Here is a 16,348-nt window from a genome sequence, read left to right on the forward strand (position 1 = left end):
TTCATTCACCTGACCTGACATGGAAACATGGGTTTGGATTCCGAGTGTGTAATCTGAATCAAAGCCATGCCACCTTCCTACCTTCTGCGAAGGAAAGGAAACAGAAGCTCTTGGAAACTACAAAGGCAGTTGGCATGGCACTGACAAATGTTTGAACAGCAGGAAATGGAAGTTGGTGAGGGAGGGTCAAAAGGATATAAAACGAAAAAAAGACGCGGAAAGGAAATCCTCTTTCCTTATTTGGGCTTTTCCTTCAAGTTTCAGGGCTTTTCTCATTCGTCTTTGTTGCCCCACAGCGGTGTTCTCCTCATCCCTTTTCATGATTTCTTTGTTTCAAAATATCAAGGGTCCGGAAAGGGGTATCACGGGAAAAACCAGCGACTGGTCAGAGGGAAGACATGGAGGTGTTTTCAACGAGGAAAATAAAACCCTCCGATGGCTTTTGCAACAGTGAAAAGGGGTACATTATTCACATATTGTTTATCTACAAAGAAAACTTTATTCGAGAACAAACTGTAGCTACGCAGAGATAATGGACCACTAGTTGGGCAGAAATGTTGTTGGCGTAGAAGTCTATCCAAGTTGCACTGCCAAAAATGATAAAAATAAGCCGCTTTTACACATGCAGATGTATCCGTGAATGGTCCAACAATTTACCACACTAAAAATCACCAGATAGGATGATTTGGCAATTTTCCTGGAATAGACCTTGTAACATACTGGGCAATCTCCCAAAAGGAATGGAAAGAAAACTACCAGATAAAGCATGCACTGAGTGCATTCATAAAGAATAAGGTGAATGCTTAATGGATTTCCAAATGTCCTCACACCTTTTCCAGGGAACAAAGGATGTCTGTAATGGTCATATCTGAACCCGTCAAGAGATCTAACCATGTTTTTTTCAATAGGATAAATGTGTGTGAATGCCCCAATGTTCCAGCAGCACTGCTGGAAGTTCTGTGTTTCTCTCTGGTTCAATGTGTGAAATGGGCTAGATAGACTTGTCAAGGCCTTTGCATATTGCCAACTGTTTGACTGTTCAATGAACTACATTTATATAGCACTTTTCTCACCGATGGCCACTCAAAGCGCTTTACAATTTTCACTCATTCACACACCGGCGGCGGTGTCACTTCATGCAAGGCGACATCCAGCTCATCAGGAGCAGTTAGGGTGAGGCGTCTCGCTCAGGGACACCTCGACACTCGAACTAGCAACCTTCCGGTTACCAGCCCATCCGCTCGACCTCCTGAGATACATAGAGCCCCAACAGGTCTATATGCAGAGGACAAATGCTCTTTCTAATCTGCAGGTCGCCATTACCTACTTTAGATACAATCTGCACTGTATAACTACTGCTAAAACATAGCCATCTGTAGAACATAATACACCATTTGATATAATATTAAATTAAACAGAATGAAATTAAAATCGAATTTTCTGATGTGTGCATAGCTATGGGGCACAAATCATACATTATTCAAAGAGCACAGCTTTGAGATTCCCAGTAACGCACTTTGCCTGCATCTTTGCCAAGGACTGTGCATGGCTACCGGATTAACTCCAACGCTTTCATTTCCCCACTGCGGCAGAAATGTGATTCTGATCAATACGGGTTGACGTACTGTCTTATTGCAATGATGACTAATAAATGATTCCTTACGCAACATTATTTGACATAAGCCTTTCGCTTTGATATTCGTATATATTTGAACTGCCTGAGGTGCCACGGTGAAGTTTAGGGCCGAACACACAGCTGTGTTTCCTCCTCCCAGTTTCCCTCCTTATATTACCCATATCTGATTGATAAGGGCCTCGGATCCCATCTGGGTATGCACACTTAACGTGATGCATTTAAAAGGGAAAGCTCTTTGGTCAAAGCGCTTCAGAATGTTTAAATGCGCGGATTGAGATAAGAGGGCCAGGAAGGCAGCCTTATCACGCGGGTGTGTGTGTTGTTTTAGACCGGGCCTGTGCTGGGAGATGGCCCAATGAAACATGCCGGAGATAACTTTGACAGAGACGAAAACGATATGAACGGCCAGGAGATAAGGGAGGGAGGTGGATGAGATTGCTCGTGGACAAGAACTTGGACGTTGTTTCCTGCCTGCATTAAAGTCCCGCCTCGGGAAGCCGGCGTAGCGCTTGCCAAAGCGACATAAATATGTTCTGTTTATACACGCTCGCGGATACCCCCTTTGTGATTAATTGCCAGAAGAGGACGCATCGTAACACGCGAGGCGGCGGTTTCGGCAACACAGAAAAGTCACTGGAGTAAAACCAGAGCCAATTCAATTAACAAATACAAGATCATGCTGATTTGCATAAATCATTGTAAATTCAGATAAATGAGTGTATTAAAGAAATCGCATCTAATTTCTCAAGATAACTTTTTTTTGCCAAGGACAGCCTTAATCAAATCCAGCACGGCCTATCGGGCATAATGTGCTTATTGTGATATGCAAATACTTTTGATCAAATGACGAGACGGGCAACATAAGTGGTGGTCCACGCAAACACACTTGACATTTCCCTTGGATCAGAGCAATTGTTGGCGACAGCACATGATGAGCACTCATAGCCACCGTGAGCCATGACTCTTCCAGGGATAACGCCATGCAGACCAACCAGTGTTATACCGTCTAACGTCTTGTGTGGTTTTATGCAGATTGCTTATTACCAAAGAAGTGGGCGTCAAAGCATCTGGCGAAGGCCGTCGGGGGAAAGAGAATGATTGGGGAATCTACACGCGGATTGGAAAGACGATTGGAAACAGATCGCAGGATTAATTAACGCATACGCAACTCGGCAACACAAAATTAAAACCGAAGGACGTTGTGTTATTGTGTTATTTCCCGCGTGATGATTGTGCCGTTATCGACATTTGTCTTGCGCGGCGAGACATGCTGATTTACTGGAATGGAGATGGATCAGGCTGCCCCGTTTCCGATTCTTTTCCTGGTTTGTTCCCTCCATCTCCACACTAGCATTCGCTCTGGGAGCAATAACTACCGCTGTCATCATCATCATCTGGGGGGACAAGCAAATCATCTCCCCACTGCCACAGATAGAACCGACATATTTTACTGCCCTGCATAAACTGTCAGGAGCGAGTCAAAGAGCAGGAATAAAAGAGTGACCGCCGCTATCTGCAGAGAGATAGGAGCGTGTATTTCACAGCATGCGTGCCGGGCCTGGACTCAGTCTGAAGCCTCGTCCATATCGCAGAAATGGATTCCTGGGACTCGTAAAATAAATTCATTTGGCAGTCTCTCCCTGACACTGATTCCCTCTGCAGCATGTCGAGGGAGATTGACGGACACGGTAGGACCCGTTGTAAAGCTAGTCGAGGACTCTGGGAAGGACAGCGGTCGCTGAATATTAAAACGCTAACATCTCACAGTCTCCGCAGAGCAGATGCACAGAGAGACTTCTCCGACATCTGTTTCCAGGAGGGAGAAGTGAATACTAAAATGGAAGGCACGAGCGCTGGTTCACTTGAGCCAGTAATAGCCGAGAAATGGTTTCCCTGCAAGTTCATGGGAGATCAAATCTGGCAGCATACCACAGTGTGTGTGCGCGCGCGTGCGTGTGCGTGTGTGTGTGTGTCAGAGTACTATGGGAGTACCGCCAGGTACAGACGCGGCGGCCCGCTATGGTAAAGCACCAAACAGACGCTGCCCTGACATCTATACGGGACCAAACATGGGAGGGGTCAGGGGGCGATCCCGCGGAGGGAGTCGGAGGTCAAGGGTGACCGAGGCTTCAGTGCCAGCCTGTACTCAGTGTGTGTGTGTGTGTGTGTGTGTGTGTGTGTGTGTTAATTGTCTATTGTTGTGTGAGTGCTAATCGTGCCCCTCGCTCCCTTCGACCACGAGGACCTGCAGTGAGCAGCAACACGCCCTCTCGGCGCGGTGTCCGCCCATCTATCACTCCCTGGGCCCCAGCCCACTCAGCAGCAGTGGGGGGGGGGGGGGGGGGGGTAGAGGACACCCAAGGGTGGGACCTTGAAGCATTGGGGGAGGAGGAGGAGGTGGCTACCTACCGGCGAGGAGGAAGGTGATGAGGCAGGTCTCCTTGGGCATGTAGAGCTTGAGGCGGGAGCCGCTGAAGACGTATTCGACCACGGCCTCCGAGCGGCCCGCCCTCTGCAGGAAGGGGAGGAACTGTTTGGCCTTCTGCGTCTCCTGGGGGGGGGAAGAGAGAGAGAGAGAGAGAGAGAGAGAGAGAGAGAGAGAGAGAGAGAGAGAGAGAGAGAGAGAGAGAGAGAGAGAGAGAGAGAGAGAGAGAGAGAGAGAGAGAGAGAGAGAGAGAGAGAGAGAGAGAGAGCGAGAGAGAGACAAGGTCAAGACGCTGGGGATGTTTTGCTAGAGTCTGATGAGACCAATTAGACGAATTAACTTAAGGTCAGCGGCGCGAGCGCTGGGCACGAGTTGGGCTTTGAAATGTTGGATGGGCTGCATTAACACAGCGCTTTAATGTAACCAGTAACGTTGCCACTCAAAGCGCTTCACAATATCAATAACATTCACCCATTCATGCATACACGCACACACCGACATGGCTGACAGCCACGCAGGGCGACAGCCAGCTCGTCATGAGCAGGTATTGTGAGGTGCCTTGCTCAGGGACACCTGAGCACCGTCACTCAGCCCGGAGGAGCCGGGGATCCGACTAGCAACCTTGCGGTCACCAGCCTGCTCCACCTCCTGAGCTACTGTCGGATAGGGCTGGGCGATTAATCGATTTCGATCTCGATTTAGATTTTAGCGTCAAACGATCACAAAATCTACATAATCGAGTTTTCGATTATGATTATTATTATTATTTATTTTTTATGTTTGATAGAAAATGCATTTTATAGAAAGAACAGATGAATACATATCTGTACATTATTTTAGATTTGAACAAAGTTCTCAGTTACAAAGTGTTTTTGAGAGACAAGCTGCATGAACATGAATCATGTCTTCAAACTCAAAAAATAATAGTTTGAATAATCGTGATTTTAATATGACCAATATAATCGTGATTGTGATTTTTTCCATAACCGAGCAGCCCTACTGTCTGAACATTTCCAATGATTTGTTGACGGAGAGAAGGCGGAGGTCCTCTGCTGCGGTTTGGACTCAGCGGGGGCAACAGGGGTAACATCAGGATGGACGAGGGGGGATAAGGGGTGGGTACGAGGGCGCCAAGGAGCGAGGACAACTTTTTTGGACGACAAAACGTTCACGAGGGGAGATGTAAAAGCTCATCATTTTTACTACTTGTAACTAACTACTAACTAACTGTAATTAACACTTGTAACAGGCTTTCTAATGGAGTCCATTTCCTTAATGGACAGTGAATATAGTGCTTTGCTCACCTTGCGGGGCAGTGACCACAGTTTTCCAATATTGCTTCACATTCACCCATTCATATACACACACACACACACACACACACTCACATCCATTCATACACCAACAGTGGAGCAGATTGGGGGGGGGGGGGGCACCTATAGGAGGTGCTTGGGCATCGCCCCGTCAACCTCCTGCCTGATGGATTGAGCTGTGCTACAGGCTGACACACTGAAGCCTGGTTTCATGGCTTCACGTCTCTGAGCTTCCGGATCTCAACACCTGGAGAGGCTGACAGGTGAGACATTCCAGCCGATCGCACCATTACGCACGGCAATGAAGAGCAGACTTACCTCGGAAAAGATGAGAATGTTCTCCAGCCTTTACTTTTACGTTTGATTCCTCTTAGGGAAAGGGGAGAAAGTGCATGAGCTGAATTCTGCATAATTATCATCTGAGAGCTGAAGGTGAAGTGTTCGCCTCCACTTTAATGTCCTAATGTAATAAATGTACAGCTGTCATCCGCTGATTAACGCCGGATATCATGAAGACGACCCACGAAGAATCATCATCGCTGATTATTCCGTCGATGCAGAACGTGCACTTCGAGAAAGTAAACAAAGCGGAATGCTTTTGTAGTGAAAGTTAAACCGATAGTTCGGCAAAGCATTTGATTTCCCCGAGCGCCCGGCCTTAGAAAGCCTGTTACCGGTCGGTGACGGGGGAGAATACGCATTTAGTGCCTCTCTCACAGCCTGACACCCCTATTCTGGTTCTGTGACCGCGTGCAGACAGCAGGTTTAAGTCGGGGCGGCCGATACGACAGGACCTCATTATGTAACCTTGAGAGGGAGCGAGGGGGTAAGTGAGGATGGTGGAGAGAGAGCGGGCGAGGGAGGGAGTTATCTGAGGTGCCACCACTGTAGAGGCCCACACTATACATTTAGAGATGCATGGCCGCTCTATTTCAGACTGCATGCCGCCCACGCTGCATGTACCCTCTCTGCTAACCCTGACGTACAGTGCTGGAAGGGAGGAGGCTTCTATATTTATTCACTTTGTGGAGAATGTTGAGAGAGTGGACTTTAAAAAGACATCTAAAACTGGAATGCAGGAATTAAAATGAATGAATTTGTAATCGGTTAATTCTGAGCTAAGACATCTAAAAGAATCACATTTACATGTGCACTCTGAATTGTTTTGGGGAGGATGTTCTATCGTACTTATTTTATCTCCAAATCCTGTGTTGTGTGTGCAAGGTTTAAAGAAAATAATTGAAGAGGAAATGAAACGAGAGGATGTGAATGGAACTGGGGGAGATGCAGCCATTTTATTGGAACACTGCCCATTCTGGCCACCCACCCACACACACACCTGTTGTGTGTCTAAATGCCGACAATAAATGACTATACTTTAGAGGCCTTGGCTGTGGCACAGTAAACATCTTACTTAAGGTTTCTGTCCATCCATCTGTCTTTCTATCCATCTCAACAAATACTGCCGTCTCCGTCACCGCTAAGGGCTACTCCCAAAAGCTTGGAAGACGGGGGGGTGGGGGGGAGGAGGAGGAGAGAGGGGGTGGTCGTGTAACCACTGATGAAGAGATGCACGCTTGCCCAGTCAGCACATCAATTCACCAGCATAAGTCATGTCGCAAGGCCCAGTAATGAATCTGTGCTGTTGACACTTTTCCCCACACTCGCAAGAGACCGAGGAGACAAAAGAAGGGAGCAGGAAAGGAGGGGCACAGCTCTGTATCTCCGTTACTTATAAATGAGACAGACAACAATAAGCACTGGTTCATTCTAATGACTTGATTATCTAGTGCCCATGATTGGTTAGTTTGGTAGGTTAACATCCTGGAATCTTTGGAAACCATGACAACTGGATGCATTCCGTTTAGTTTGTCTCTTCTTTAGCATTAGGACCGTGACGTCGATTCAGATGTCACGGTTTCCCCCAGAGATTCTAGAAGGTTTACCCAACAAACAAGGCAATGTGGCCGCTAGGTGAACAGAAGTCTATTGGGCTACGCAGTACAAAAAGGGAATGATTGACGAGCCCAAATAGCGCTCGGAACGTGACGGTAGCTAGTTGAAGAGGTCTGTGTGACCTTACAGGAATCGGGGGGGGGGGGGGGGGGGGGGTCTGTGCAGTCCAACAGCAGCCATTCAGTCAGCCGTTCATAATGCTGTAGACTACGCACTACCCTGGTTAAGGATTGTGGTGACAGCAGAATCACAAAAACACAAAAGGGTTTTTCTTTATATAATACTGCGGCATTGCTGCTGCAATTGTGCCACACACACACACTTTTATGGTAGTAATATATAGTGTCGTACATTATGTATTTAGTTTGTAACTACTGCCATTTTCACAAGGTAGAAGGTGGCCTAGTTGTTAACCAGTATATTTCAACCACCTGCCAGCGAAACGTGGATGTGACAAGCAGTAAAAAAAATGTTTTGCTGGGGTATCGCCCATGGTAGAGGGTCATTATAATGAACATAACATTTCATAAAAGAACATGGACAGGAAAAAGGATTCAGGTCCATTTTGAGTCAAGTTTTGAACATTTGCATTTCTCAGACAGAGCTCCCATCTGTGAATCGTACCGAGTATAACACCGAAAAACAAATAATCGATGGGTTATTCAGTGCCCAGTTTTAAAAAACCAAACACAAAAAAACCACAAATAGCGCCTCTTCGGTTTTTAAACACGGGCTCGGTTATAAATACATACCCTGTCGAGAAAATTCTATCAGCCTCAGTGTTACTCATGTCTCACTAATCTTTACTCGGCTAGGAGTTGATATCAGGGATATCTCGTGATTTAAAAGAGCACTTTAAAAACAGATTATTTGAAAGGGCGCCCCATTGCCTCAACATCGGGGTGGGGGGGGAGGAAGCAGTGCTGTGCATGTCTGAGCACGTCTGTGGCGGTCCACCACGGAGACCGGTGGGGCTAACAGGGATCGCTGTGCGAATGAGCTCGGTTAAAAAGATAACTTCCATCAGGGGAACACTCGGACGATTATCCCACAATGCAACACGGAATCAAGTGTGCGTGCGTGTGGGCCCTCCATCGCCTTCCCCGGCTCTCGTGGTAAGCATTTCATAACAGACACCCGCCGCACACAAATAGCTTACCCCAGATATATCAGCCACTCTGTGGATAGGAACCTCCTTCTTGCTGTGCAGTCCTTTCCCGTTCTTGATAGCCCTGCAATCACACACACACACACACACACACACACACACACACCAAGTTATAGCACAAGCACCATCTCAGCACCATGGGGGCATGATGACGGCGACAAACCCAGTCTGGGGAGACCGAATGTACCAGATAAAGCGCCAGGGAGTGGGAGCCATTCTGGCTCAAAGTGGGATACGTTTTCATAACCCCCCCCCCCCAACGCCACCATCACCTCCTTTACTGTAACTGCCATTACGGCGGGAGTGGAAGGGCCGGGCCGGGATATGACACTCCGGTAATCCATAAGCCTGGGAATGAAGAGTGAGGGGAGGAATGGGCGTCTGGAGACATGGACCCAGGGACGACACTGGGATGCTGGGATGGCCTGATGGGGGGAGGAGGGGGGGGGGGGGGGGGGGGGGGGGGGGGGGGGGGCATCGCGGAGGTAAAGCGATATGATCATCGGCACGCGCGGAGGAGGAGGAGACCCTGGGGCTGAATTAGATTGGGGTGACCAATGGGGATGGCGCGGTGGGGACATGTCATCCCCGGGTTACCGGGATGGAGGCCGGGTGCGGGGAGGAGCGGGGTGCTTGTGGGTTCTCCTGTGGAAGTCGAGGGGCTGAGGGCTGGCCATGTGATGGAACATAAGATAAAGATAAGGTAGACAGACCTCCCTTAGCGCGGGTTTGTGAAGAAAATGCATAAAGAAAGAGGGAAACGGATGGAGAAAGGGGGAGCGCAACAACAACAAGCTGAAGATGAGGAGAGAATGCAGCAACAGTTGAATCAGGGCCGTACTAGCAGGGAGACGAGGGAGGTCCATCATTAAGGAAGTCCAGAGAAAGCGCCCAGGGCGTGAAACAGGACAAGGGGCAACAAAGGGCAGTGGATTGAAAAGGGTATGCAGGGAAGGTACAGCGCAGGCCGAGAGCTGGTACCGGCAGGGCTCCAGGGAGCACTGGGTCCAGCTAGAGCCAGCAGATCTTAATCTATGGCAGAGTAATAAAGCCTGTATTAAATCTCTCCGCTGCACCCCTATATAATTATATTCATAGGACCAGTGTAAAGTTCAGCAGTGATTTACCTTGCAGCAGCTCAGGATGCATGTGTGCACGTGTGCGCGTGTGTGTGTGCGGCTGCGTGTGTGCGTGGCTGTGCGCGTGTTTGTGTGAGTATCCACTCATCTCCATCCATGTACACTTTGTTCTTTAATGCATTAAATGGAATAAAATAAATAGACAACCAACTGTGCTTGGGTGAAAGCACACAGAAACACAAACCACCGGGCCCGCCTTGTTTTATGTGTGCCTTCGCCGTTTGAACTGACCGAGTTTGGTGTTTACATGTTTGTGTGCCACACGCGGAGAGAGCGATAAGTCAGGAGGAGAACGAGGCCGGGAGTGCCAAGGGCCGTGAATCACGGCAGAAGCACCGCCGAATAATAATAATAATAATAGAAGCCTAACGATAGTGAGGCGCCTCTGTGTGTCTGAGGGTAGGCATGTTCCTCCTTCCATCCTCAACCGTTCCTTGTCCCCATTGCTGAGGGCCGCGGGAAGTCGTTTGAAAGAGCGGCTTTCGGGAAAGCTGCAAGCCGCGATACGGGAGGCGAGGCGACTGGCCGGCTCCGAACGGGCACCGCACTCGTAACAACAATACAAATTATAATTACAATAGTAACGCACACGACAACAACAAAACGATAAACACATTGTGCAACGCGAATAGCGGACAGTGTTGGCAGAATCAATGTGTGGATTTACACAAGGCCGGGTTTCATCTGAAGGTCGTTTACTCGTATATTCTCCTAATGTTCCGCGGGACGTCTTTATAGGACGTCAGGGAACGACCAGCATGGCAGCGGGGAAAAAGACTGAAGTTGTGTGTGTGTGTGTGTGTGTGTGTGTGTGTGTGTGTGTGTGTGTGTGTGTGTGTGTGTGTGTGTGTGTGTGTGTGTGTGTGTGTGTAATAGATGAAAGATAGAAAGGGAAATAGATGGAATGTGTGTCATTTTGTTTTTATTATTAGTGTTTACATTAATTAGTGTAAGGTTGACCCGAGTCTATTATTTTTTTGTGTGCATGCTCCAGTGTGTGCGTGTGTGTTCCAGGTCCCTCACCGTGCCTCTGCGGCCAGCAGCTCGTCGTAGTGGGAGGACCGCTGGTCGTCGTCCTGCCGGTACCTGATGATGGTGGCCAGGCCTTTGCTGACCAGGGCCTCTGCGATGTTTCTGCAGCCGGAGGAGAAAGAAGAGACCCCGACATGAGAGAAAGACAGATCGGATTGAACCTCAGACGGATGTTCGCACAAAATAAATCAAAGAATTGCACAAAGGAGCAGACGGCAGACGAAAGCGAAGGGCAATACTCCCAGACAGATTTAAAAAGATCTTTTAATTATATTAGAAGAACAAGTACAACTTTTTGGGTGTTAACATCTCACTAGGGATCTGTCATTAGACGTGAGCGACAGAGAGAAAGAGAAAATCTGGTTTCATTTGCGAGGCATCAATCTCCAAGTGGGGAGATTGTGAAGGACAGGCACGACGCGGGAGAAAGAAGGCTTTCTTTTCTTCTACATTTCCAAGCTAAGTTTCAGAATGCTGCAATGTTAAGAGGATGTATGGAACACTTTCTTTAATAGCAACTCGCTAAGGAGTTACAGACGAAAGAGTTGCAGACATGCAACCCTTTACTTCCGCGATACTTGTATCATAAGGTTAGGATTGTCCAAACGCTTGAATCAAGTTTCAATGTAATCTCTGCGGATGCCACTAAACTAAGGACACCAATGACCCTGAAGACTCTGAACCTCCAACCTTAAACCACACAGAAATTAGCGGCATATCAATCACAATATTGACGGAATCGCATCACTTATCTTATCAGCACTGAAACATTGTTTTAATATCGTAGCGTGAGGTCCCTGGCGATTCCTGTCCCGACCAAGGGACTATTTGCAGCTGCACTAATTCCCTTTTACAGACATCTAAGTCCCATCAATAAGGCATCACTCAAAAACGGTGCTGCATCGTTGATTTGGGTATTGTTTCAAACTGGGATCGATACAACATTACAAAAGGGGATTATTGGAAGAGTGCCAATACAACTAGGTCAAATCTGCACGGCCCACTCAAAGCTGATCCGGCCAACACTGGACACGACAACGGACGACAACAACACCACCACCACCTGTGCCTGAGGCACTTCCAATTAAACAGCCGGAGACACTGATGGGTCTAAGAACACAGACCCCTCCTACCCCGCTCCGAGGCACTTCCCCTTATTACTTCCAGACGGGCTGGCCTCCGCTGGGTGCCCCCATTTGATATGACGGCGTTGTCCGTTAACACAGCGCATGTTCCCCATCCGTTTCCATTCAATGGTGTGCGAAGAAAAAAGGAAAGGGAAAGATACGTCTGACGCTCGGCTACAAAGAAACAGCGGTTTGCCTGTCAATCTCCGGCCCTCTCTCGTCGGCGCCCAAGGGTGGCCCTGTCAACTGCAAACAGTGGAGCGGGGGGGGAGGGGGAGGTGGTGGTTGGCTCGCCAGAACTGCCTGTTAATAAGTCCTTCCTGTTGGCTATTAAAAGGACTCTTTATGTGCTACCAACGGTTTGTGTTTCAGTCTTAAACACGATTCGGTCGTGGATCAACGTCTTCTGTGGGACGAGAATGGAGCCCAGTACGTGCCGTACTTTGAGCTCGGATCAGCCGGTCCGCCGTGGTCTGGAACGCAGGAGATGCTTAAAAACGATTCCACACAAGGTGTGCGAGCTCGTGACCTAGTGCCGACATGTGCCCGAAATAAAAAGAGTCTTCGGCAAATGCTCTTCATTCATCAGGTCTGCAGCAAGTGCAGCCACAAATGGGGCTTCCGTCGGGCTGGGTTTGTCTTGTGCACGGTAAAGATGTCGCCGTGCCTGCCCTGAGACATACTGAAAGCTGTGCGGTGCCTCAGTCTAATAGCGCTCGCCAGCAGGAAATGCTTTGTTTCCATTACTTTGTGCTACGCGGCGCCACCAGCCAACAGTTCTTCGCCGAACAGAAACACAACAGCGTGTACAAATCCCTTTCACTCAGATCAATTGCCGTGCTGACACACCTGCACTGGGTTGTTTTTCCCCTGACTGACAGGACTTTAGCTGAAAACACCACGAGCCCCGCGGCTGGTGTTCAGGTGGCAGCGGAGGCCTCTGTTTCCGCCGCGGTGGAAACAAGCCGAGCCGACGAATAAAGAGGCATAAACGCATTCATCAGGTGGCGGCAGAGAGGAAAGGCTGGAGACAAACAGCCTGAGAGTGAATCCAATGTCACAGATTGTCATTCGATTGGCGGTGGATTCTGGAGTGTGATTGTTTACAATCCGTTCTTGTATAGAAAGACATGACTGCAACGGAGGGACCGGGTGGGGGGGGGCACAACTTGCGCCTCAGATGACAGGAGCTGGGTTTTATTCCTTTGGCGGCCTGTCGCCCCTTCAGCCAATCTCTTTTTCATTCATATTCCATCAAATTTCATTTGGAGAACATTCAGGAATTTTCAAGAACTGCAGAAAATTGACTGCAAAGGTAACGTCCAGGAGCTGAATTTTCGGTCATGCATACAAGGACATACACTTTCAATCTAGTTGCACAACATAAATCCGTGACTGAAAAATTGTAATGGTAAAAAATAAATAAAACACAGTCTCCATTATTAATGTTGAATATCTACACCCTTTATGTAGTGATCATATTTCAGCGATATTATTCCACCGTTCATTCAAGTGGAGCATTGGCTGCAGGGATACCATGTAATGTTTTCCTCCTTCTCATTTGGATCCATCTCATGTATAATCAGGCCTGCCGGTGTAGTTGGTCACGACTGCAGTGGGCCGGTGTGGCCCGCGTTCAGTCAGCATAGCCGGGGGTTCTTTGCCTTGTTGCAGATGTGGGCCGGCATTGGGGGAGTTACAATGGGTCTCCAGTGACACACCCGCGTCTTCGGTACGCCATCACTGCCGACCAACACAAGCCTGCCCTATGCTGTGCTGTGTTGGGCTGCCCTGTGCTCTGTTATGTTCTAAATGTGTTATGCGTTTGGGCGAGCTTTAAACTCTCTTCAAACCTCTCCGACACAACAGGGTTGCACTAAAGTTGACTTTGGAGCTTTCAAAAAAGATCTGGTGACTCACTGCCTCGTACTGAAGTCCAATCCTTCTAGACGGCAACATTGTATGAGAGAAATAATCCACAGGATGTTGTCAATGTTATTCAATGTTCTCGCTGATAGGAGTTGTTTACGCGTTACAGCAAAACAGGATGCAGGAAAAGACGCCGCGCATTCTAAACTTCATTTGACTCCGAGACTCGAGTTCACATGCGGCGCAGCGTATATTTCGACCCACCGCTTTGAGTTGCTCTGGGTAAACCGACGAGCGTCGCTGCCTTAAACCTATTAGAGGACTTTTTCTTATGTATATTTAGTGACCGCCCACTAAAGACTTCTCCGTCGTTCCACTTTTCAACGTACACAGAGGATAAAACCAACAATTCCCATTTTTCTGCAACAAGAACACCCCCACATCTGTTCCATCCCTTTCTTTTGCCCGTCAGCCAGGAAAACATCTGTTCCAGCCCTTTCTTTTGCCCATTCTGCCGGCGATTTGAGTTCACCCCTCCCTGGTCTGGAGAAGAGCAATAGATTTCTCTCTAGTTTCGATACGTTTTTGCGGGAGCCAATTACCAAGCTGGCTTTTCCCCTGGCACACGATTGGCTGGTTTAACACAATGACGACAGGGAAACGACGGCAAGCAGCCAATGGCGTGCAGAGTCATTTGAACTAGGCCCATTGATCACGCCTCTTGTGCTGAAGAAAATGACAGCAGCTGCCCCAGACCAACGTGCAAACTACGATTGAGCTTGGTCTGGCAATAGCCAGGCTAGAGCTCTCTCCCACTATCCATCCATCCTATAGAATTTCTCCCCACCTTAATAACCTCCATCAAAACTCGCCTGTTCCGACTGGCCTATCCCCCTTAACTCCGCCCACCACCCTATTTAATGAATATGAGCATTGTTTATTTTAACTATATTTGCCTGTTTTTAAAATTGTACAGTACTCTGAGCCCCCGTGAGCCAGAGTCCAGGGGCTTCATAAACCTGTGGCCCCATTAAACAGTGGCTCCATTAACCAGCTGCTCCATACGCCAGGGCCTTCATACGCCAGGGGCTTCACACGCCAGGGGCTTCACACGCCAGGGGCTTCACACGCCAGGGGCTTCACACGCCAGGGGCTTCACACGCCAGGGGCTTCACACGCCAGGGGCTTCACACGCCAGGGGCTTCACACGCCAGGGGCTTCACACGCCAGGGGCTTCATACACCAGGGGCTTCATACACCAGGGGCTTCCTACACCAGGGGCTTCATAAACCAGGGGCTTCCTACACCAGGGGCTTCATAAAGGTGAGACACATCCCAGCCCTGCGGTACTCACATTCCCCCGATGGAGACGGTGGCACAGGTGCGCTCCGAGAAGGCGGGGGTGGTCTCTCCGGCCCCGGTGGCGGCTCTGATGTAATCCACTGTCACGTTGACCTGAGGGGGGGCAAACACAAACAGGGCAGAGAGAAGGGGGTTGGGGTCGGATACAAATAGGTGCAAGTGAATGCAAAAAACTAAAAAGGAAATATAGTTGAGTGAGCACAATGGGGACTTGTTTGTTCTGGCTGGCAGTACTTGGAGTTGGGTGGAATATGTGTGTGTGTGTGTGTGTGTGTGTGTGTGTGTGTGTGTGTGTGTGTGTGTGTGTGTGTGTGTGTGTGTGTGTGTGTGTGTTTATCCTAGTTGCCAAGGTCACCCCGAGTCAGAGTGAATCCCGTCAGGCGGCACTATAGATCTCCCTGGGGACCAGTATGTATGCACTGAGGCTATGTGGAGCCACACACACACACACACACACACACACACACACACACACACACACACACTATGAAAAGCATGACCCCATATTGTGTGCTCCAACACGTCTCCGCCCCTGGAGGGTGCAGCATTCCGGACGGGGGCGTTTTGTCCATGCCCGGGGTTCCTGAGCCTTAGTGAATGGATCCACCCGCCCGCAAATACCCCACGAGAAAGGGTCATATTCGGGGCACTCCCCCCAAACGTTTGGGAACGGCGTGTGGCAGAAGCGGACCCTGAGGGCGTCACCGCGGCAACCAGAGGACGACCCACGCGTCGCAACATCCCAGAATAAACACGCAAAGCCGAATGGAAAACATAAACCAGCCACGGGACAATTATGGGATTGTGTTCCCCCAAAAATAATAATTTGAATACAATATAAACCGGACACGAGGTGGGGGGTTGGGATAGGATTGGCCCCCTGGAGGCGAAGGAGTGTCATCAATCTGGAGACGGGTCGGGACAAGGACAGCGTGGACTTAGAGATGGGAGAATTCCCGTCTCAGGATGGATGTTTGGGCCAAGGCACGCCCCGGAGCGCTGGATTTACTCCCCCGGGGGGGGGGGGGGGGGGGGGGGGGGGGAGACAACGACAAAGAGATGAAGGAAGTCCGGGGATGGTGGGGGGCCGAGGTCAGTGGAAGCCATGAATTTTGTGTGCTCACTGTGTATTCCTTAGAGAAACAACCCCTGTGCAGATAGTGAATTATTAAACTATTTAGTCTTCCGCACGAGGATAACTTGAATAGAACAGGTCTGACTTTCTTGTTAAACAACACAGCATGTTGAAATGACCGATAAGTGCATTGTCCCCTGTGGTGGTTTCATTGTTATTGAATTCCTTTGACTTCCACATCCACAT

General features: G+C 49.0%; 1 protein-coding gene across 2 annotated transcripts in view; it reads right to left on the reverse strand.

The window, feature by feature from the left end:
• Positions 1-16,348, reverse strand: part of snd1 (staphylococcal nuclease and tudor domain containing 1) — a 177,053-nt gene that overhangs the window by 123,384 nt on the left and 37,321 nt on the right. For both annotated transcript variants that reach the window (XM_079755458.1, XM_079755459.1), the window contains exons 13-16: positions 15,020-15,120; positions 10,661-10,771; positions 8,490-8,562; positions 4,046-4,187 (exon numbers count right to left, since the gene is read on the reverse strand). In XM_079755458.1, the coding sequence (XP_079611584.1) occupies positions 4,046-4,187; positions 8,490-8,562; positions 10,661-10,771; positions 15,020-15,120 (427 nt within the window). The remainder of the gene's footprint in view (positions 1-4,045; positions 4,188-8,489; positions 8,563-10,660; positions 10,772-15,019; positions 15,121-16,348) is intronic.

The sequence above is a fragment of the Pollachius pollachius genome (assembly GCF_949987615.1).
Source record: "Pollachius pollachius genome assembly, chromosome: 18".
Taxonomy (NCBI): domain Eukaryota; kingdom Metazoa; phylum Chordata; class Actinopteri; order Gadiformes; family Gadidae; genus Pollachius; species Pollachius pollachius.